The sequence below is a fragment of the Drosophila hydei genome, unplaced genomic scaffold (genome assembly GCF_003285905.1).
Source record: "Drosophila hydei strain 15085-1641.00,03,60 unplaced genomic scaffold, DhydRS2 tig00000290-arrow-arrow-pilon, whole genome shotgun sequence".
NCBI lineage: Eukaryota > Metazoa > Arthropoda > Insecta > Diptera > Drosophilidae > Drosophila > Drosophila hydei.
Window position 1 is genome coordinate 221239 of NW_022045704.1, and position 23762 is coordinate 245000.

Below are 23762 nucleotides of genomic sequence, written 5' to 3' on the forward strand. Positions count from 1 at the left end.
GTTGCGCTGTCGAAGTCGGCGCTGGCGTTGTAAAGTGCATTTACCTTAAAGTGCAACAAACGTGTTGTGTGTAAGCAAAGGGGCGTGTGTACAAGCATGTGTGAGTGTGTGCCAGTAAGTGTGTATGTGTGTGTGCATGTGACTGCCATGCGTGGCACGTTTTTTTGTGCAATAGTATTGAATGTTTTGTCGCTGCTGTTGTTATTGTTATTGTCAATGTTGTTGTTGTTGTTGCCCCATTGCCGACTTGTTTCGTTTGACCAAGTTGAGTAGCTGAGCCTATTCAGCAGCAACAGCAGCAGTTGTCCGTAAGCCTAGGCGTATGAGTAATAAGATTAAATGCAACAAAAATTAATATATATGCATGCGACTAAGATAAAAAAAAGTATATATAAAATATAGTATTTTTTAAATACCAAAAGTACCGAAAATAAAACAAACCCATAATTAAAGTCAAGGCAAACACTATGGTAACTTATAAATATGTTTAGTATTTTTCAAATAACAAAACATTTGGATTTTCATTGTAAACCATTACCATATTGGGCAACCGCAATTAAAAAATAATAAATATTAAATAAACAAAAAAAAAAACAACAACAAAGTTAATTAAAATCATATAAGCGTATATTAAACTATCATAAGTCACAAAAACATAATTTGTAAAATGATGATTTTTTTAAGTATTTTTCAAAGTTAAGTATTTTTTTTTTGCTTTTTTTGCAGCGTTTACAAGTTTGGCAATTTCAAGTCAAATGTAATTTGACAGTGAGACAACGTAATGAACGGCACTTAAATATACAAAAAATATATAAAAAAATTAAAATACAAACTCAAAGCAAGCGAAAGAGAGGCATAGAAAAATCATAAAATAAAACAAAAAAGATTTCGGCCAAATGGCAATTGACAACTGGCAAAATGCTGTTTATGGCCATAATCAATTGTGCTGCCAATTTCAAATGGATATGAATATATATGTACATGTATGTATGTGTGTATATATATTATATTTATATATTTTTATTCAATTAGAAACAAATATATTTACAATGCATTTAAAAATAAATAAAAAATATTAACAATGCTTGCATAATTGATGTCAAACTCATTTCACAATTTTTAGCATTTTAAATAATAAATGCTGCATTTAAATATTCAAAAAACAACAACAACAATAACTAGCTGCAAGCGCTGTCCCATTAGATATACACAAAAAAAACATTTGCAACAAGAATTCCTAATTGCAGCGACAGAAATAAAATAAACGAGACAACAGTTTGGCCACAGCACAACGATGGCGAAATACTCTTATATACAAAGGAATTATTTAAATAAATGTATAACAGATTTTTAACAACAATAACTTATTATGAAACGAAGAAGACAAACTATTGTGGAGAAGGAAAAATTAATTTTTAATAGATAGTTAACAAAATAAACAATAATAAATAATAAAAAAATAAGATATATATAAAAAAAATAGTTATGAAACAAAGCTGAAACACTCTTATAGAGAAGGAAATTAATTCGATAAACTTTTAATTGAAGTTTAATAAAAATAAATTATGAAAAAAATCAAAAATGACTAAGGATGTCTTAATAGCATCTACCTACAGTAAAGGATAGTTTCATCATGATAGTTGTATTTAGTAGTAGTACTAGTTTTGGTAATAGTAACTAAATATACAGATAAATCAAATATTTCCCTAAGATATATTTTACACACCCAAATGTTCATAAAAATTGTAGTGCAGCTGAGCTCGAAATACATTGAAAACATTTTGAATCGAATATTAGGATAAAGACATTTTGATCAATTCAGATATTTTTTGGCCATTTGTCATGAAAATCACACTTGCTCACATATATACTATATACTCTATAATAGTTAAAAAAAACGAAGCTTATGAAAGTTTCTCTTTAAAACAACAGTTGGCTGGCTTATGTCTGACAAGCAAACAATGCGACTGACAAAATAAACCATTAAAAAAAAGGAACAGGAGGAGAAGCACAGGACAATGCTACAACAACAGCAACAGGAGCAGCTGCAGCTGCAGCAGCAGCAGCAACAACAAAAGCTAGTAAAAAGAGTTGAGAAAATTGAAAAATAAAAGTTACATTTACAGTCAAGCCAGACGACAGTCGACAGACGAGTCATAAAGTTGAATGAATGAATGAAATGTCTAGTCATTGTCATTGTGCCACGCCCCCATCTCAAACAGACTTGATCGCGTAATTAGCGCGTCTGACCCGACAAAAGCCCCTACTCTACCCTACGAGTCTCTCTCCCTCTTCCAGTCACTCGCATAAATCAGTAACAGCGTCGCACCCAGTTGGCCAGCGGTGTCTGTTCGTGGTCCTTGGCCAGGGCCATGGCCATGGACATGGCTAGGACAGGCGCCAGGATAATACGAAATGGAAATGGAAAATGATAATGAAAATGAGAATTGATAGCGTGTAGTGTTTAAATATTTCATCGATTTAATGTGCGTTGCTTAAACGTAGCTACTTTTGAAGCTCGACAAGATTTTAAGACACAGTTGGTGTAAGCCCTTGGCAAAAACTTGGCCAGGTGCTTGGCGGCGTTTGCTTCATTATTTACGAGCCGTGCGCAATCTTTTGGCGCATGCTAAGCGGCTTAAGTAAAGTGGCAGCAGCCGTGGCTCATGTTGCATGCACCCGCTGCGCCAACTGCTGGGGCATGGCTTTAAGCCGTCTTCTTTTGTTGTCCTCTTGGGTTGCATATTTAACCCAAACTCAAACTCAGGCCCAAAGCCACAGTTGAAGCCGTAGCCAGACCCAAAAACTTTAAACGACAAACTCAAACTGCAAACTTGGCCATGTTTTGCTTTTGTTTTAAATCGTTTTTTTTGGGGATGTTCAATAAAATATAAACTTAAAATTGTTCAATTAAAAAACTTTTCACTTGCAGTTCGAGCTGCACTTGAAGACGAGCAACTATTGCCCCCGTGCCAAGAAGTTGTGAATACCCTAGTTTCAAATGGAAAACGAGCATATCTATACCTTATTATCTATGAGAGATTCAAGTCGAATTGAAACTATTGTTGCTTTAAAATCACTAGATTCTATATTTGTTTGCAGTCATAAGCTTTAGTTATATTTGTACAGATCTCAATTGAAGCGCTTGAATTTAGAGACTCTTATCTTCTTGATATTACGATCTTAAGCAGAGAGTTAAATAGAGCCGGGCTCACAGTTTGAAGGTCATAGCACTATATCATACAGTTTTAGAGCCACTATCACATTTCAAGTTGAATCACAACAAAGCCGTTGCCATGACCATCAATGCCCTTTCAGTTAACTCAATTATGCCAACCATTTCAAACTGTTTTCATGTCAGAAACAGAGTATGAGTTAGTCGGGTTAGACTTTTAGCTGAAATTTTACTTTTTCTTTTCATTGCTTTTGTTGCCTCCTTTTCAACTTCGTTTTTAGCTGGTTTTTTTCGGCTGATACTTGTAAGAGTTCCAACTTGCTGCAAGTTGCAGCTTGCAAATGCAGGCGCATAACTGTAAATAAGTTGGCGGCTGAGGCTTTTGTGTGGCAGCAACAAGCAAGGACAAGCCGCAGAACAAAGCGAGAGCGCGAGCGAGAGAGACGAGCAAGCTCTGGGTGCTGCTGGGGCTGCGGGCTGTGGCAGAAAGGACAACGTTGTGTCTTTTGCGGTTAGCCCATTCCTGTGGCTGTCTGGGCTTCCGCTCCGACTCTGCTCTGTTCTGTGCTATGTCCTGTCCATGTTCTGGTCCCTGATGCCGCCGTACTTAGCATGTAAATAATGTGCACGAAAAATTATGAATGCAGCTAATTAGCTGGCAACCGAAGGAAGAGCAGCAGCAGCTACTACTAGTGGCAGCGTCTGCTCTGCGCGTGTTGTTGCATATTCATTATGTCATTGAACCATTAAATTGCGCTTAAATGTTGCTTTATGGCGCCGCGGGGAGCATTTAACTTAAAGCGTCAACAAATCGCACAAAGTGAGAAGAGACAGAGAGAGAGAGAGAGAGCGCGCGCGCTGAGTGCAGAGATCATCTTTAAGCCCAGTCGAGACAAGACAACTCACCCACCATAGGCAATGAAGCAAAAGCTAAAATTATGCGCCATTTGCTGCGATTTATTTGTCCGTTGCCCGTTGCTCGTTCCGGCACTTGAGACACATCGAAAGAAAACAGAAAAATGGCCACTTCACTTACCTGCAAAAGAGAAGAAATAAAGGGTATAAATATAAAGAGATATTTTAATATATATATTTTATAATACTATATTTAATAACATAAAAAATATTAATATTATAATTAATATATTTTAATTATTAATATATTATTTAATAATATAATAATAATTAATATAATAATTTATTACATTTTACATTATATTTTTTTTCATTTTTAAATTCAAACCAAAACACTGAAAATATTTAAAACAGAACTAAAAAATGAAAAAAAATTTCTATATTCACAATTATAAATTCACAAAAATAAATTTAAAAAAAAAAACTTTTTTTTAATTTACATAAATAAATATATAATTCATACTAATTAAAACCATAAAGATAAATAAACAAGGAATTGCAATTCATTAATAAAATACCATTTATAAGCAGACTTTTTCTAAATATATTATATTCAAGGATCACTGAACAAAGGAGATTCAAGGCTTTGATATGGCTATAAATAGCTATATTTATATATAAATAACCCTATATATATATATATATATATACAGTACATATGTACAACAGTTTTGTCTGTGGTTTAAGTGACCTCAAATATCAAGCACGTTGCTGTTGCTTTTATAATTGCAACATACATGATGAAGATGCAGAGACGGAGAGGGGAAACATAAGCAACAACCACAAAAGGTTAAAGCAGAAGTGCTTTGCATAAATAAATAAAAAGTTCGCTTTTGGCCATTTTTGCAAATGTCCTGCAATAATTTTTAACAGGCCGCTGACAGTTGCGGCCAACAACAGCAACAATGACAATGACAATCGAGGTGGTAAGCAACAACAACAAAGAAACCAAGTGAGCATATTGCAGCTGAGTGTAAGCGACTGCATAATGCTCGCTTAAGTTATAATTCGATTTGTAGCAGTGAGAGCAAAACTTGGTCATTTTTTCACAACATTTGTGCACAAAAGCCAATATACTCTGCTTTATTTTCGTGAGCGAGCATAAACGAAATGATGCTGCACATGGCCATGTTGCATGACTTTGTAAACTTGAAAGTCAGTTCGAAGTTCGAAACAAGTCGCTCGTTCGAAGTCGTTTTCCAGTGCCCACCCTACCCCCTCTCCTCGTCAACAATTTTGCCCCCTTTCGATCAACTCCCCACTCACTGCAGCTTGTTTATGCACGCGATAAAATTGCTGTTAAGAAAACAAAACAAAAAAAACGACGAAAATTCACTCTGTAAAAAAGACGACAACAACAACAAAAGTCTTGCTGCTGTTGCTGCCATTGTAACTGAGCCTTAATCTTAAGGTAGCATCTGCTGACGGCTCCTCTTTTTATACCCTGTTTTTTTGTGCTTTTTTTTTGTACAGCTTCTCAATGGCATTTCATTGTGTGTGCATCAGAGCAGAGGCCCGACTGTGGCCCCCCCCAAAAGGCCTAGGCCATAAATATCAACCAGCAAGTATATTATGAAATGTATATATATAACTTATGTATATATATATGTATCTATATATAGCCAAAGTACTTTGTGTGTGGCTTTGTGGCAAATCTTGCTTGCAAAAAGGAGTAACAAGCAAAGCGAAAATATAATCTTGAATTATGTGAGAATGTCTTAAGAAAACAGATTTGCAGCGAAGGGAAATTGTGTTTATGTGAGATTTTTATAAGCTCCTTATATTAATTAACTATATTCAAGTTACCAACTAGAACTCAACTTTAAGCATATTTTCCATCTTCTGGTGCTGCCAACTTAACAAGTTAACTTCTAGTGTTGACTAATGCTACGAATACTAGTAGTCTGAACTATAAATTGAACAAGTGCCATAATATTATTGAACATCAATTATTTTTCTGGGTCATCTCCAGTAACGCCCACGCATGCAAATCGCATATATTTTATAGTTACTTTCTTTTCAATTTCAATTTATGTTCCATTGATATGAATCTGTGGCAAATGCAATTTTTATGCGCTTTTTCATTAAATAAAACTTTATCGTAAGCCCCAAAAATAAAAAATAAAAAACAAAAATGAAAACGAAAGTGAAGCTTGAGACGCTAACGATTCGCAATAAATGTTGCATTTTTATTATCATTTTTTTTTTTTACGTTTTAGTTTTTTGTTGTCATCAATTGAGCTGAGGGAGACACTGCAGCTGAGGAGGCTGGCGGCATGCAGCATGCGGGACTCGTCGCAGGCACTCAAAATGACCGAAAGTGAAAGTTGCCTCGCTTTTTTCTGAGAGTAACTAAATGCACATATGAGCAGGTCTACCTGCCAGCCTACATATATATAAAGATAAACATATATATTTATATATACATAATAATGTGTATGGCCTGTTAAAGATCTCTCATATCTTTCATTAAATTTTGTCGCTGGGCTACGCGATCGCTTTTTTCGTATACCCTGGCACCGTAAGTAGCAAAGGGTATATGTGCTTGAGTGGCTTATATTGTTTTTGTATATAAAAAACTCTCTTCAAATACTAGACTCCAGGAATTTCTTATATACACATGTAAATTCATGTACTCTCACTCTATACAGTTAATACCACCAGCCAGCAACGAGCCTATTTCCTATAGTAAGCTAGGTTCAGGGTATCTCCAAGTCGTCCACTTTCCCACTTGCCATTTTGTGTATTTTTTTTTGCAATAGTTTATTTTTTAATTGAATCAACTGACAACTTAGTGAGGGGCTTCGCTACTCTTCTCTTCTCTTTTTTGTTGCCTTTTTCCAATTTTAAACATTAAACATTTATTTTTAATTGTAGCTGGCGCCTGTAAGAAGTTCAATAAACTGTTGTTGTTACAGCTAAATTGCAACTGTTTGCTGTTGTTACTGCTGCTGCTGTTGTTGTTGTTGGTATTGCAATAGATACGTTGCAATTTCATTTGAACGGCGTCTTTCAAAGCGCCGCCAGGCCAACAGCAACAACAACAACTAAATAAAAAGCCAACAGCGTTCATCGCAGCCAACGAAGCAGCAACGATCATTGCCAGAGCTCATTGGCCTGAAGTGTTGTTGTTAGCATTGTTGTTGTTGTTGCTGCTGTTATTATTAATTATATCGGTGATTGGGTTGGCCATATTACAACAAAATTGTGGCGTGAGAAAGTTTGGTTTTTTTGCTTTGTATAGGAGTGTTTGTGATAGTTGTTCGAGCCAAAAACTAAGCGTTGCTCTCTTAATTGACACATGAACTTCGCTTCGAATGGGGGAGTTTAGCTGACAGAAAGCTGCTTTATTATAATTTAATTTTATGTTACATTTCTTTTTATTTATATATTATTATATTATATTTTTACTTAAATTTCTATATTTCTTTTTATTTATAGATATATCTATGGATTTTTATTTACATTTTTAAGCAAAGTTCAATGGCAAAATAAAGTGCAGAAACGAAGCTATGGAAGAAACTGAGCTTATCAATAGAATCCAATATATACTATCTATTTCTTTTCATTATATTTCCAGGCTTAGCAGTTCAAATACCTATATAATGCTCAAACTATATAATATATAAGTTTCCAATTCAACATTAATGTAAAAAAAAAATTAACTTTTTCGTCACTTAACCTTAACAGCGACAGTTGAATTTCATTGGGCTCGTTTTATAAGAGACAACTCAAGTACACTGACTTAAAAGCTATAAAGCTTAACTATGCATTATAATCGCATTTCATATACAGATACATATATATATCTGAGTATATATGCATATGTTAATACATATTTGTGTAGCCCCAACGATTATTGACACCTACTCAATCACAAAGCAGCTTCTTTGACGGCATTCAGTGGGTCTGTCAGTCAGTCAATGAAGCATGCAGCCACACCCCCAGAACGCCCACAACAAAGCTCAAATGAAGCTTAAATTTTAATCGTCACTCTCGACAGCGCAAACATTGACGATAATGTTGATGATTTTTTTGTCGCCCTACGCTATATGCTCTGCTCGCGGCATGCCACACGACGCTGCTGCAGATGCCCCAAAAATATCCTGGCGAAACAGAGAAGGACAGTTAGCCAGCCAGACAGACAGACAGAGAGTCTGTTGCGACGTTCAAACTCATTTGGTTTTATGATTATTAGCTTGTTTAGTTCACTAGCTCAAGTACTATGTAGGAAGAGGGAGGGAGAGAGGAAGAGTGAGCGAAAGGGAGAGATGTCTTCAATTTCTTTCTTTAGCTGGCGGCAAACATATTCTTTATGCTTATATAATATCTATTTAGTTGCAGTCAGCAAGTGCTTAGTTTACTGTTGGCTGCTTGCTTGAGCGAGGGCGAAGGAACGGGCGTGGGCGAGAGACATTTCTCTGTCACGACTGATTGCGCTGCTTTGGTGCGATAACCGTTGCCATTTGTATTGTGCTCATAACAATTTGACGCTTCATGATTTTGATCGGCTACCAGAGTTGGGCGTTGCATATGCTATGGATACTGCTGAGTCAAGTTAACAACTTTTGCGTTTTGTTTAATTGAATAAGTGTTGGGTCCATGGCCAAAAACCAAATGTCAATGGCAGAGAGAGAAGCAGAAAGAAATGCACAGAAGGAAAAACAGATGAAAGGCAGCCCACAGCAATTAAATACACAAGTGTGTGTGTGTGTGTGTGTGTGTGTGTTTGTGTGCATATATGAATGTATATATATATATTTATATATGTTGCCCACTGTTAAGGAGCGCAGACATGCTTCAGGCAGTCATTGCATGAGTGCAATTTGTATACCCTGTAATCATTATAAATCACTAAAAACGGGTATGCTGCGATTGTGCAAGCAACACATTCATTAGGCAAATATATATTATTAGAGCTGTGGGCTGGATCTATAAAAACTTGGTCAACTGCCTGTGCGATCTCAGGAACTAGATGAGCTACAAAGCTTAAACATGGTATATAGACTCTTTAGTAGTACCATAGCTAAATAAAAAGTATAACAACTTTTAGACAGCTTCCCACATTGAACATATCTCACCTGTCTATTCGAACTCAGGAACTCAAAGAGCCTTTGCGTTTAAAAGTGGTACGTAGTCTTTAAAGTATTATAGCTAATTAATAATTATGACAACTTATAGATATCATCTCACACTGTTAAATGCTTTAGCTGTCTTTACGAACTCAGGAACTAGAAGAGCTACAGTGCTTACATTTTGTATGTAGAATGTACAATGAAAACTTTTAAATAACATCTCTAAATGTGACATATTTACTTTGTCTATGAAATCTCAGGAACTACACAAATTTTAAGGCAAAGACTTGATAGACTCTACAGTATTAAATATGCAATAATATTAGTGGTAATTCTAATAAATGAAATAGGTATAGATAAAACGTGAACTTTCTAGGGTAACTTCAACTCGTGCAATCTTGTTTTATTTATTTTATTTTTTATTTTTCTCCTTTTTTTGAGTTAACAGAAAGCGAGCGCATGTGGCGTTGATTTGCGGATTTGCAACGGACCCCAAATTAAAGTCGGGCCCCAACAGCATGACGAGGACATAAAACGCGTTACGATTGCCTTTTTTTCGGGGTTTACGTACTTTTCGGTTGCATGCAACATTAGCAACAGGCACAACAATGACTGCAACTTGAGTCCGCACAATTTTTTCTGTTCGACTTTTTTCTTCAACTTCATCCAAAAATTTTTCTTCATGGCAATAAAAGCAAATTATTTTTACGATGAAGCAGCAAAATAAATAAATACATTCATGTTTCCGTTGTTGTTGTTTCTTAATGGCTGCCTTGCCAAAAGTGGGCGTGTCTGGGGCGATCATCAAGCGAGCAGCGAACAGCTACCCAAATTTGTTAATCTATATGCCAAAAGCTATGCAATGCCCGAAAAGGCTTATCCCAGTCGAAATGAAATGTCGAGCAATGCAATTACAATCAACACTCAACACACACACACACTCACATAAATTACGGTCTTAATAACCGGCAATTCCAATTACCACAATTACCAGAATTATACTAGCCCAAAAAAACATATATAACGAAATTGTGGCTACTATTATAATTTGCAAATTGCTTTTCTGTTTAGTCAAAATTGAAATTCAATTCATTAATGCAAATGCAATTAGATTGAGCAATCAAAGTGTTATAAAATATTATAATTAATGGCAATAATTAAAATAAAATATTTGAAATTCTAAATACACTTTTTGTGAAGAATAGAATATATTTTAAATTTTTTGTATTAATAAGGCACATTTGAAATTTAAATAATAATCTTTGTAATATTTTAAAAAGTATTTTAAAATTTTTCTAGAATTTTTAGCATAATTTCTATCATTTTTAGCATATTTGAAATTCTAAATAAACTGTTTTTGTAAACATTTTTTATATATGCATTTATAAAAATAAAAAATAAATATCTATATATGTAAAAAAAGGAAAAAAAAACATTTTTTTTAAATTAAATAAATTGTTAATTATATTTAAAAATGAAAATAAATGTAATTTGTCTATTTTATTTTAATTCAATAATTTTTTTTTTCACATATATTTATAGATATTATATAATATATATTTTAATTATTTATATACATTTTGTGTATTGCCATTCGATCTGCTCATATTTTCAACCGCTAAAAGCTTTTCGCTTAGCCAACTTTAGCTTAGCCTATCTTGATCTCAATTAACAAAACATTTGCAATCGAAACGCAACTGCAAAATGATTTATGGCTGCCAGACGACAGGCAGGAGGCGCCGCACCGTATCGAAATATATCTCTAATTTAAGCACACCTCCAGCCAGTCACTCCCCCTAGCTCCCATCGGCTCAAATGCCAAATGAAAATTGCAACTGTGCTACCAAAACTAATAAACAAATAAAAGCGAACATAGAAAGCATCAGGCGGAGTCACAAAAAAGGATGCAAGCGACACAAATTGCAAATCAAATGGACACCAATACACACCAGTACACACGGACACAGACACACACATGCATACACAGTGCATCTGCATGCATATTTTCAGAGATTGGGAGTATAAAATGGCAACTGAATCGTTTTAATGGATATCAAATAGGGCACAGGCAAACAAACCAACTAAAGTGAGTGCTGCCTATGAATGAACAGATGAGTGCGTGCGTCTGTGTGTGAGTGGGTGGCTGACTGTATGTGTGCACTGCTGCCATTGTGGAGCCTCTCTGTAGCCCAAAAGAGGGAGCCGGCATTTTTCGTTTTTTTTTTTTATTGTGCAAAAATGTTTTCATATGCGACGGCGACGGCGACTGCGAATACATTTCTATATGTATATATACAGCTATGCATGTGTATGTGTGTGCATTTGTGTATGTGGAATTTTTCATTCTTGCTCTGAGAGCTGCTTTCATTTACGAGCCTCGTTTTTACTGTTGCCAGTTATGTTGTATGTTGTTGCTGTTGTTGCTGCTTTGCTCATGTTGCGTTTTTGTGTCTGGCAGCTGCTCGATGGCAACAACAGCAACAACAACAATGGAGCCCCGCAATATTGATTGCAATTTCTGCTTGCAGCGCAACGGCAACAACTGCGCCTGCTGCTGGTCCTGGGCCCGGGCCTCGCCTCGTTTGGCTCGCACAAAAGCCTAAATGCACACACATAAGGGCAGACAGATAAACACAACACACACTCACACACACACTTGCATATACCTATATATATTCATATATATATATATATATATATATATATAATATATATATAAGCGTATACACTGCGGCTCTTTGCCGGCTTTGGCAACTTGAAAGGCTTCAGTTGGCTCAGCATTTTACTCCACATGCTTCCTGCCCAGCATGTTGGCCATAAGCCAGCGACTCCTTTGCAGTGTGTTTGTGTATGCAGCTGCTGGTGGGTGTAGCGGTGTGTGTCTGTGTGTGTGGGTGTGAGCGTGTGTAATGGAGTTTGCCCTGGCATTGTCTGTTGGCAATGAAAATGCGACTAGAGTTGGGGGCAGATCAGAGGGAAAGAGGTAGATAGGACGTCAGACATGCGCCGTTGCATGCAACTGAGTGTGCGGCGTAGGCGCAGGCAGACGACAGTTTAATACATATATGTTTACGTATAAGTACCTATATGCATACCCAGTAGAAAAGCTTACAATAAATATTGTTAAATATTACACAACTTACTCTTAATCTTAAGTTAAAATTTAATTTGCTATTTCTTAACAATTTTTCAATTCTCACTGCCTTAAGCACTACTTCTGCATGCACTTTTAGAACCACTGTTTCCCACTGGGTGCTTGGCATATGATATGCTTGTATTAACGCACGTGTGGGCTTTGCCAGCTGCAGTTGTGTATGTATGTGTAAGGTATGCATGCGTTTTTTGGGCAAAGATTTCATTAATAGCTTTTGCGGTCAAGTGTGGGTAGCAGGGCAAAAAAAAGAGTTTGGTTTGGGTGAGTTACGAGCCAAAATGTTTCGGCACTGCATAGCTTATTTGCCTTCTTCATAAAAGACTTTTGCTGCCAGCTCTGCCCCTTGAACAAGAATGTTTTTGCTTTAATTTGCAAATGGGTTCTGCGGCTAGGCAGGTATCTGCCCATAGAATAGTTTACTTGAAGATATATACAATATACAATATTTTTAATTTCTTTATCATTTTTGACTTGATTAATAAGTCTAACGATAAGACTTCTCTTTCGAATATAAGTCTTAAATTAATAATATTATTACTGTTGGAATTTTTTTTTCATGTATTTTTATTTATTTTTTTCTCCATTTCTTACAGCACTACTATTTTTATGAACAGCTGATTTTCAATGCTTTTCTCTAAAGTCCTCAACAATAATTTAATTTCTTTGCATTTTATTTTAAGCAATTGCAACTATCTTTTTATTCGGTTAAAGATTTGAGCTGCACTGCTATTTTTACATTTCATTTTCCCTGACATAAATTTTTCGGAATTTTAGAATTTCTTTAATGAAAAGCCCATTTTTATATCCTTACTTCGTGCCCAGCAATAATTTCTAATTATTTAACGCCAAGTGTCAACGTCTTTTTTAATGTTTCCTCAATTTGGCTGTAAATGGACTTCAAGCCATATGCCCTTTGACTTGTGACCGCCCCTCGAGTTCAGTTTATTTCATGCTTCGCTGCGGCCCCTATTCAAAAGTTTATTTTTCCCAAAAACAGAATAAAACCTAACCTTACACAAAATACCTATTTATACGTCCATATGCCTGATATATTGATATAGTGAGAACCTATTCCAATTCGCCTCGCAAACCAGCAAACAAAAACAACAATTAATGCAATGTAATGGAAATTTGCTTCCGCAATAATAAAATTTTTACATTGCAGATTTTATGCTTCAAGTCTAGACGACAATTTTGGAACGTGCTCAATTAGTGTTATATGAATAACAGGGTAATACCTCCCGCCGCAACGTATCCCCCGCCGATACCAACCCCTTGCCCAGCCCAAGCAAAAACAATTTGCAAATGACATCTGGCAATGTGAGTGACGCGACTCGGCAATAATACTATTTCATAATTTTTACTACACACAAGTATATATATTTATATATATATGAGCAGATATATATATAAATGTTTTCAAGCTGTACGATATGGTTTAAATGGATCGGGCGGGCAGTCCAATACGACTGCCTCCGTCGCAGTTCCATACAATCAGCGACAGCTAAAAACCAGAGTCGTGCGAAATTTGTTAATACTCGTAATACCACACAGCTAAAATGCGACTAGGGGTATGATAAGAATATATAGGCATCTAGCACAAATACAAATGTGTAAGTAATCGGTTTTCGATATCACGATCGATAAAATATTGAGATCATATTAGTAAAAAGCTGTGAATACTTATTAATTTTTATTGCGAACCAAACTATAAGTTTTCACATATGAAGTACGTGATAATCTAATCGATAACATTATCGATCACCTGCCGAATTGCCATAAATAAGTATAAATAGACTATTCGGTTTGTATAATGAACAAGGCAATGTAGTATATAAATAAATCGAAACTGTTATCGAATACTTGCTTTATTACTTGTTATCGATAACTATTTCGAATAATTCTTATTAATTTAATTTAAGTTAAAAAGCATAATCCCAGGGAAATTCGTTAGCCGTGCCCACCCGCAAACATTATGCACACTTGTTAAGTATAATTTTTCACGTCGCACTTCCAAGCGAGAGCGAGGGCGAGGCAAAGATTTGCGCCTGATGGCGTCGATAAAAACAAATTCGTAGACACTTGGTAATTGTTTTTCATATTCCGCTTTTGTTTTTGTTGCTTTGCTGCGTTTGTTTTTTGTTTTCTAATGCATATTAGTACAACTACAACTATTCACGCGAACCCAACCATTTGCGGCGCTGTGCCCTGCGCAATTTATTTGCAATTGAGCGCGCGCGCCATTCTCTAGCTGTTTATTTCCCTCATTTCTTCAAGAAAGTTCACGAATCGTGTATTTAGCTGCAAGCAGGAAGACAAGGAGAAAGGAATAGGGGAGAAGGCGTGGCTGTGCAGTGCCTACGTAAAGAATAGTAAAAGAGGCAATAGATTTTAAGCACACGACCGAACGCACAGCCATTCGCAACACGTGGGTGTGAAGAGACGGACAGGCGACATTTGAATAGAGTGGAAATGGCAAGGAGAGAGGGGAAGAGAGAGAGAAGGGTGGCACTGTGCACAGACCATGACTAATCACAACGGTGGGGGCATAAATCATTTGCAGACAAAGCAGCGGGAGAAATCTTTTAGCTTTTGTTGTTGCTGCTCCAAACAGGAAGAGCTTTCTGCACAAAAAAGTTTGTTTTTGCTTTAAGCAGACGAAAGAGCGGCAGAGAATAAAAAATCATAAAAACAAACGCCCAAACAAAATGAATACATAAAATAAGTCTTAACCTTGACATTGAATACGGCGAATACATAAAAAGAAAATGCCGGCAAACACGTTACACATACACACATCAGTGTGCGTGTGTGAGTATGAGCATGTTTGTCTCTGCAGAGTTTAGGCACGCTGGCAGCAGCAAATGTGGAAGGGCGAATTAAATAAATATTAAAGAGCCGCAAACGCGCAAATCCCAAAGTCGCAAGAGTGCTTAAATCGTTTGTTTATCAAAAACAAAAATAAAAAAAAAATAATGCTGCCGCGTGTGGCGCTAAAAATAGCAAACAACAATATTCAGCAAAACACAAATACTCAGAAGAAATAAGAAGCGATAAAAAAATTATTTGCTTTTATGAATTAAAAAGTGCAAACGCAGAAAATAACACAAATCAGCCGGTTTTTTTACTCTCTTTTCATAAGCAGCAAATGCAATGTATAAGCAAAAACAGGCACAAGTTTTGCGGCAAGTCTTTGAAAGAGAAAAAGAGCGCGCGCGAGAGAGTGTCACATAGGCGCAACAACTGAGCGATTGAAGCAAAAATAAAACAGATCAAAATTAAATCAGCGAATCAGACACAAAGAATATTCGAAAGCTGGGAAAACAAGAGCAAATGAGAGAAAAAAAAAATAAAATAAAAACAAATATTGCGGCCTTGAAAACTGGACAACAACAGCACAACACAAAATGCGAAGAAGAGAGCCTAAAAGAATGAAGGGAATTAGAAGTTTGTTTTTTTTGTCTTCTTTTTGGGGGTTGAACGAGCAACAAATGAAGAAAGGCCAGGGAAAGGGTAATCGCGGACTAAGAATACGGCACAGGCCCAGGCTGCACAGATCTTTGCAAAACATGTACCACCAACAACAACAGAAGAAAAAAACAACACTGGAAGAGCAAAACATGCTCGACCGTAAGTATATCTATGTGCATGTATATGTGTGTTAAATGAGAGGAGAGCTTGGAAATCAACAAGAAATAAGAGCAAAAAAGAGGGCCACAACCAAATACACAAGCACGATCTTTTTATTTTTTTTGCTTCTATTTGTGCTCCGCTTCTTCTTCGTCTCCGTCATCATGTTGTTTAACATTTGCTGCTTGTTTTGCTCTTTGACGAGCGCGCACACCCACACACACACGCACACATTTGTATTTTATCGGAGTGGAATAAATTTTAATGCGCCCAACGACGAATTCGCTTTGAGAAACGGAAATATTAAAATTGGGCATAATGAAAATAAAAGTATATACACATACAGATATCTAGGAATGTGTGTGTGTAAGAATTTACATAGTTCTTAATATATATTTCGGTTGTTGATACATTTTCCAGTATTTTGATGATTAATTTCGTCTCACATGTGTCAGAGAAAATCTTCAATCAAAGAGATACGGCGAGGGCAAGGAGCAGGCGAATATCAAACATTGACCCAAAGTAATGGATAAAAACATACAAAAAGATAAAGCAAGCGGCGAGCGAAAGAAAAGAAAAAAAATAAATAAACTGAATTCGATAAAAGTGAAACTCGTAATACAAGTACAAACACTCATACACCCATACGTACGTATATAAATAAATAATAAATGTGCGACCAAAAAGGAAATAACAAGCAGAATGGCAAAGCGCAAAAAAAAACGCAACGCTTGAAATTCGCAAACAGAATGCGGCGAAGCAGCATTGGAAGATCAGTGAGAGAGTACGAGCGAGTGAGTGAACATGCATGCGAAAGGAAGTAAAGCACTGAGGGAAACAGAGAAAGAGACATATAGCACGGTGTCATTAAGTCTGGTTTATTTGCATAATGCAATCGAACTTCCTTGAAAGTATTTACAAAAAATAAAATGATATTGTGATTTATTTTAAAAGACATTTTTAAAATATACACATTTACAAATTATTTGAATTAATTTCATGGATTAATCTTTTTTGGCAGCTGTTTGCGAGCGAGAATTGATGCTGCAAATATCAAGGTTATATAAGCGCAGCGATATGACAAAAAAAAACTGCGAACAAACAATTGCCTTCAAACACGAAATTAATGTCAATCGGCATAGCAACAAAAATCTATTTCAGATCAATTTTGTAGAGAACACAACTTAACAATGTAAAAGATTTTCTTGGAAATGAGATACAGTTGTGAATGTAAGCATTCCAAATATTCTTAAACTTTAGCTTTACAATAAATTAAAAAAAATGAACTATTGAATCTTATAAATAAATTCGACTATTTAAAAACAAATCATTTTTTTCCTAATTTTGTCGTTTAGTGTAAACAAAATTTTTATTTTTTTTTTTTCACTTTTTTTCATTTTGAATTATTGACATTGCGCCCACATGTTGGAAAATTTTCAATTTTAATTTCAATCGTCTTGATTGAAATTGGGGGAGAGCCGTGGGGGCTGCACTATAAGGGTAAAGTGTATTTACAGTTAACTTACCGCACACGCTCCGAGTAGAGTTCGACTTCTTTGTTCTTCTGCTGCTGCACGAGCTGCTGCTGATCGAAGCTGGCGAGCGGTTTGAAGCCGCTGATGTTGGCCAAGGCGGGCAGCTGCGGTGCTGGCGGCTGCAACAGGCACTTGGCCAAGCCTAGACCGTTATGTTGCTGCTGCTGCTGCAGTAGCTGCAATTGTTGTTGTTGCTGGAAGTGCAACTGTTGCTGCTGCTGCTGTTGCACGGGCGAGAGCGAGCTGTCCGCGCTGGACTGCGAGGCCGATGGCGAACTGGAGCCGCTGGAAGATAGGCTTCCAGCGCGGGCACGCAAATCCAGGCCCAACACATTGTGATTGTTGTTGCTATTGTTGCTGCTGCTGTTGTTGCTGCTCATGAGTATGTTGCTGAGGGTGGCCACAACGCTGGGCTGCAAGCCAGTTGCATGGTTGTTGATGTTGCTGCTGCTGTTATTGTTGTTATGCGGCAAGCCAGAGCCAATTACGCCCACATTCGGATTGGGCGTGATATTCGCCGCATTCGTGTTGATCGGGGCAAGTGCAACAGCTTGTTTTTGGTTGTTGGCGTTGTTGTTGTTGTTGCTGTTGTTATTGTTGTTGTTGGCATTTCCATTGGCATTGCGATTTCGCTTCTTCTTCGCCTTCTTTTTGTCATCGTCTTCGCTGCCACTGCTAATGAGCGACCGCTGGAAGCAAATTCCAGTTGGCGGCCATTCCAGATCCTTGCGCAAATGCCCGCGGCCGCACTTGCAGGTGCAGTTCTTATAGACCAGATCGTAGCCCTTTTTGGTCCACAGCTGCTGCATACGCTGCCGCTCTGACCAGCTGCGCGCCCTGGCGCTCGCCTTCAGTTGCTGCAGCACGCCCGCCTCCCACTGATCGAAGCAATCACGATGCATGTACTGACCCTCGTTGCAGTTCTCATTGTTGCACAGCACGCGCACATAGTCGGAGAGACTGTGCTCGTCCAGCGCGATTAGGGCGTCAAGTTTGGTGCATTCACCGTTAGGATAGCAGCAGCGCGTCAACTGAACGCCGACGCTGAGCGTTTGCTGCATGGGCGCCATGTTTGTAGAGAGTGGAGTGGCGAAGTTGTAGAGTTGCGGCGGCTCCTGCTGTTGAAGTTGTTGTTGCTGCTGCTGCTGTTGAGTGTTCCCGCTGCTGCTGCGACGCGGCGCCATAAATTCGCACGTGTCTAACAAATTTTTCCTGCTCTCGACTATTTCCTTTTCTTGATTTTATTTTTTTTTTTATTATTATTTTTCAAGCCTTGCTAAGCAACTGCCTCAGCATGTTTAATTTTTTGTTCTTAAAATTTTTTGTTACCGTTTTTTTCGATTTAACTGTATAAAAAGTGTACACAAAATTGCAGTCTATGTTTTTATTGTTAATTTATTGCTTAATTTATACCTGAGCTGAGTTTACAACACGCGTTTCTAGTATCAAAAATTTATTTTTTTTTATCAAGTTAAGTTTTGATTTTTTACATGTTTTATTTATTTTTATAAATTTTCGCACACACGCACAAAAATTGTTTATTTGGCGGCGCCGGTTGTTGTTTTGTTTTTTTACACCACACACTGTCTTTTATGCATATTATCTTGTGTTATTTACTGAGTAGGAAAATATATATGAAATGTATTTGATGCCGTTTAATTTTATTTTTTTATTATATTCTTCGCTGATTTTGCATTGTTTCGCTTTGCCCACTTCCAATTTTTGTTCAAGTACGGCGAACGGAGAGCGCTGCGAAAAACACAACCAACCAGATCAAAAGCGAAATTCCAACTAAACTAAACGAACGGTACACACGAACAGCCGAACAGCCCAGCGACCGAACAACAAACTGAAACTGAAATTCGAAGCACACACACACCACACGCACTGACACATGCACACCAGACCGGCAGAGCCAACACAAACGCACATGTATTATCGCTGCTGCTGTCGTTGTTGTTGTTGGTGGGTGGATGGGTCGAGCAGTTCGATGTTGTCGGTCGAGCTGCACAGCCGCTGCATGGCTCGGCAGCGTTTAGTCAAACCACGACGCTGGCAGCGCAGTTGCAAGTTTTACTTTTTGTTGTTGTTGCTTAAGGGTGGGTGGGTGTTGGGGTGGTTTGGTTGGCTGGTTTTCACTTTCCACCACCACCGAAAACAACGTCGCTACCTAGCTGCGGAAAATGCTTGTTTTTCATTTGAGGAAAATTTCGTACAAGTTTTGGCGCTAAAAATAGAGACGTCGGGCGGGGTGGTTTTTTGGGAATGTATTATCCATGGGGGTTGGTTGGTGGAGCGTGCGACACTTGAGTCAGCGAGCAAGGGAGATAGAACGAGATATTAACGAAAAGTTCTATTCAAATTCACTTTCAATGCGGTTCGAACATGATGCGAACGCAAGCCGTTTCCCCTACAACATGTTGTACTGCGCTGCGCTGCGTCGTCAGATGCTCGACAGCGCACCAGCAGCAACATGTATGAAGGTAATGTGTGCATGGTCGTGGTGCTCGTGTATGTGTGTGTGACGCAAAAAAGCCGGCAAAACAAACAACAGACTGCGTTGAACAGGGTTGTCGAGTAGCCTTTCGTTGAAAAGTGACCACGAAAGTTCTGGCAGCGAGGGAACGTATTAAAAACTAAATATTCTAAGGACTGTATATATGTATATATATAATCATCATTTATCATATTTCAAGAAAATGGCTACATGCCGCAATATTTATATTGATACCTGTGCCAAAATCGCTTACCAGTCTCCTTTTCGACTATCAAATGTATATACATTGTATGTATGTAAACATATACGTGTATATGTGGATATTTGCGTACATCTTGCCATTGAATCTACTTTGTTTCGGTTTTGACTGGGACGGGACCCCTTGCAGCCCGTCTACTGCTGACTGTGCTTCAATTTGGTATATAATCCCAAAAACACACGCACACATATGCATTGACAACATTAACGTATATAAGAACTCACACATAGGCAACTTAACACAATGGCCCACGAACAAAAATAAAAGAGGCATTAAAAAAAGCAAGGCGACGAAGGCATAAAACAGCAAAAGCAAAATGGAAACATGCGAGCTAAGTCGAGTATTTTGGCACGCTGCAAGGAATATGCAGCTTTTCAACATTCTCAAAAACTGTTCGTATGATTTATGAAAAGAATAAATCCTTTTAAATAAAAATATTCTTATAATTATGAATTAGATGGCTTAATGGCTTCGGTTAATATTACAAATCACATGTGTGTATAGACTTGAATTCATAAACAACATAAATGTAGGGTATTCATTTATTTATTATACTGTTCTGATGCTTTTTCGCTGTTGGTGTCAGTATCGTCGTAGTTCTCTGCTGCGCTCTTCGCATCATCGACTGCTCTTCTACTTATGTGTATGAATGTAAATATGTATGCATGTATGCAGTATATATGTATATGTTGTGCTTGCTTATGTACGTTTGAATTGTGCTGTTTCCCTTTTAGAGTCCTGTATTAAAATCGAAACGCAAAGCGTGTTGCGAAAAAAATAAAAAAAAATAATAAAGGCAAAACCAAAATAAGGGCACGTGTAGGATGAGCTTTATTTATATACATATACATACTGTATTTACATATACATACTGTATATACGTATAGTATATGCGTGCATTTATATATATTTGTGTATGTATATTTAGTGTATGCATAAATATATCAATGTAGGTACGCATGTGCATTTGCATGCTAATTTGTTTTTATTATGTCACTAACGATATTTTCAAGAAATATATTATTATACATACATATGTACATGTATGTAATCTTATAGACTATATGTTTATATGTACGCATGAATTTGTAGATGTTTAAGTACATATGAACATATTTCTGTATGTATGTTAGTATGTATGAATGCATATATGTATGTATAAGTATATGATTTTGTATACATATAAGTGTATGTATGTTTGTATGTACATATGGGTATATTCAGAATTTCATCATCTGTTTCAAAGGAAAAACTGTTCTCATCCAGCAATAATTTAAGTGCTTCATATACGTGTGTATGTATATACATATGTACATTATATTATCGATAATACATTCGATAGTTCTGCAGCTGTGTTGCTCGCGCGTGTTATGCAAAATGTAAGCAAAAAGTAGATCAAATGAAAGCACACAAATGCATACAAACATGTATGTATATGCATACGCATACAAACATGTATATGCATACATACATACATATATATGCATGTAGATATACTTGTTTGTGTGTGTGTATTTCTTATAGGATTCCTTAACGAAGGACTTGGTAAAGTCAAGGCCTTGGTCGCGTCCAACTGGCAAAGTCAAAAACTGCGTAGTTTTGTGCCTGCCTGCTTGTCTACCTGCGCGCGTGTGTGTGTGTGAGCGGTCGGAGCAAGGGGTAGCTGCTCTGATATAATAATTAAGTCAGGTAGGCAGATCGCAGCCATTGCGTAATAAGTTCGACAGTGTGAATGGGTGAGCGCGCACACATAAGCATGTGTGTGTGTTTGTATGTATGCATGTGTGTGCTTGTTGTTATTCTAGCTGGAAGGATCGAGGCGTAAAGAATGAGACAGACTGAGAGGGAGAACACAAAGAACAGGCGTCAGAAGAGGTAGTTGGAATTGGGCTAGTTTGCGTTGCTTTTGCTTCATGAATTCTTTTCTTTTCTCGTTTTCTCCTTTATTATTATTTTCTTTACTTATTATTTTATTGTGCGCCGTTGCGCTGACCTAATTTTAATGGGGGATCGCAGCGCAGCAAAAATTTGCAGCCCTGCGGCTGAGTCCATAATTCAGCTTCAGCTTTGGCGACGTCGACGTCGACGACACGCATCAACTTTAATTTTCATAATTAATGGCAACTAAAGGCTGCAGAAAACGTAGCCCCTGGACACGGCCATGGCATGGGCTGCCATAAATAAATGTCGGTCTAAACATCGGCTTTTGACACCCAGCTCGAAGACTTCCAAGACCTTCCAAGACTTCCTGTTTTGCGTGTGAGAAAGCGTGTCGATATCAGCCGCCGAAGGAAACATTGCGGCCAAGAAGCAAACAAACCTGCGAGTACAGTGAAAGCTCTGCGTATTGCTAAATGCAAATTCTAATTTGTTCCATAATTCCACGTTTTGCACTAAAAACTAATTTTTTGTACTAAAGTAGGCCTTTTTATATATAAATCTTACTTTTTTCTTTTACATTCATACATTCTTTTTTTTATAAACATCTCCCATTTGTGTACCAATATCTCTGATTTCGGTACAAATATCTCCTATTTGTGTTTCCAAATTTCTTGTACCAATTTCTCGAATTTGTGAACCAAAATCTCTATTTTTATATCAATATATATCAATATTTCCAATTTGTATGAATATTTTTGATTTGGTTTCATTATCTCACAATTCTGTACCAACATCTCTAATTTTGTATCCATATCTCTCATTTTTGTACCAATATGTCTTGTTTATGTACCAATATCTTTAATTTTTTATCCAAATCTCAATTTGTGCAGTCCTCAGTTGAAATGTTTTGCATTCCAAAATGATTCACATTCCGTATATCTATCATAGCTCTAGCATTTGAAGTATTTTAGCTGTGGTTCTTATGCTGATGGTTTTCACTGTACTCTTACTTTAAAGTTGATAGATGCAAAAATCAAGTTCGAATTGAGTTGGCGGTGGTAGCAGCCGCAACTCCCTTCGACCCCTACCGCTCTCAGCTGTGCCCATCGAGGGTGTGTCAGTGGTACACAGCAGATGCACAGATCCCCATATACCCTATACATATATATTTATATATTTATATACATATATATATATGTGCGTGTGTGTGGCTGGGTATTATTTGTAATTACCCATACTCCCGCATTTATCCAATCGGAAGCAGCTTTGAAACCCAAAATAGGGTTTGAAATTTTTCATGCTGGCATGACAACCACTGTCCGCAGTCGAATACATAACGCCACAAATGTATATATAAGAAATGTATATATAGCCATATATCTGGTATATATAGACGCGCTTTTATGAGCCCAGCTGTGCACGAAGGGTGCCGTTATTTCGTTTGCCAAAAATAACTCAAACTCCATTTTGTTTGGGTCTTTTTTATCTTGGCTTGCCATAGCTCCGGGGCGTGGGCGTTAATATGGGCGTGGGCCGCCCTGCTCTTACTGCTCTCTATTACGACTATCTTCCTTGCTCACTCTGTGCCTCTACCTTCTCTCTTACATATGTAAACGAAATGAAGTCAGCGTTTCCAATTGA

The 23762-nt window shown here is 37.2% G+C and overlaps 1 protein-coding gene across 1 annotated transcript in view; it reads right to left on the reverse strand.

Moving 5' to 3' along the window:
* LOC111603233 (headcase protein) overlaps positions 1-18994 on the reverse strand; it is a 99647-nt gene extending 80653 nt beyond the window's left edge. Inside the window, 1 exon segment of the mRNA XM_023320737.2 lies at positions 17476-18994. Coding sequence (XP_023176505.2) covers positions 17476-18668 — 1193 coding nt within the window. The 5' untranslated portion in view covers positions 18669-18994.
* Positions 18995-23762: the final 4768 nt, after the last annotated feature.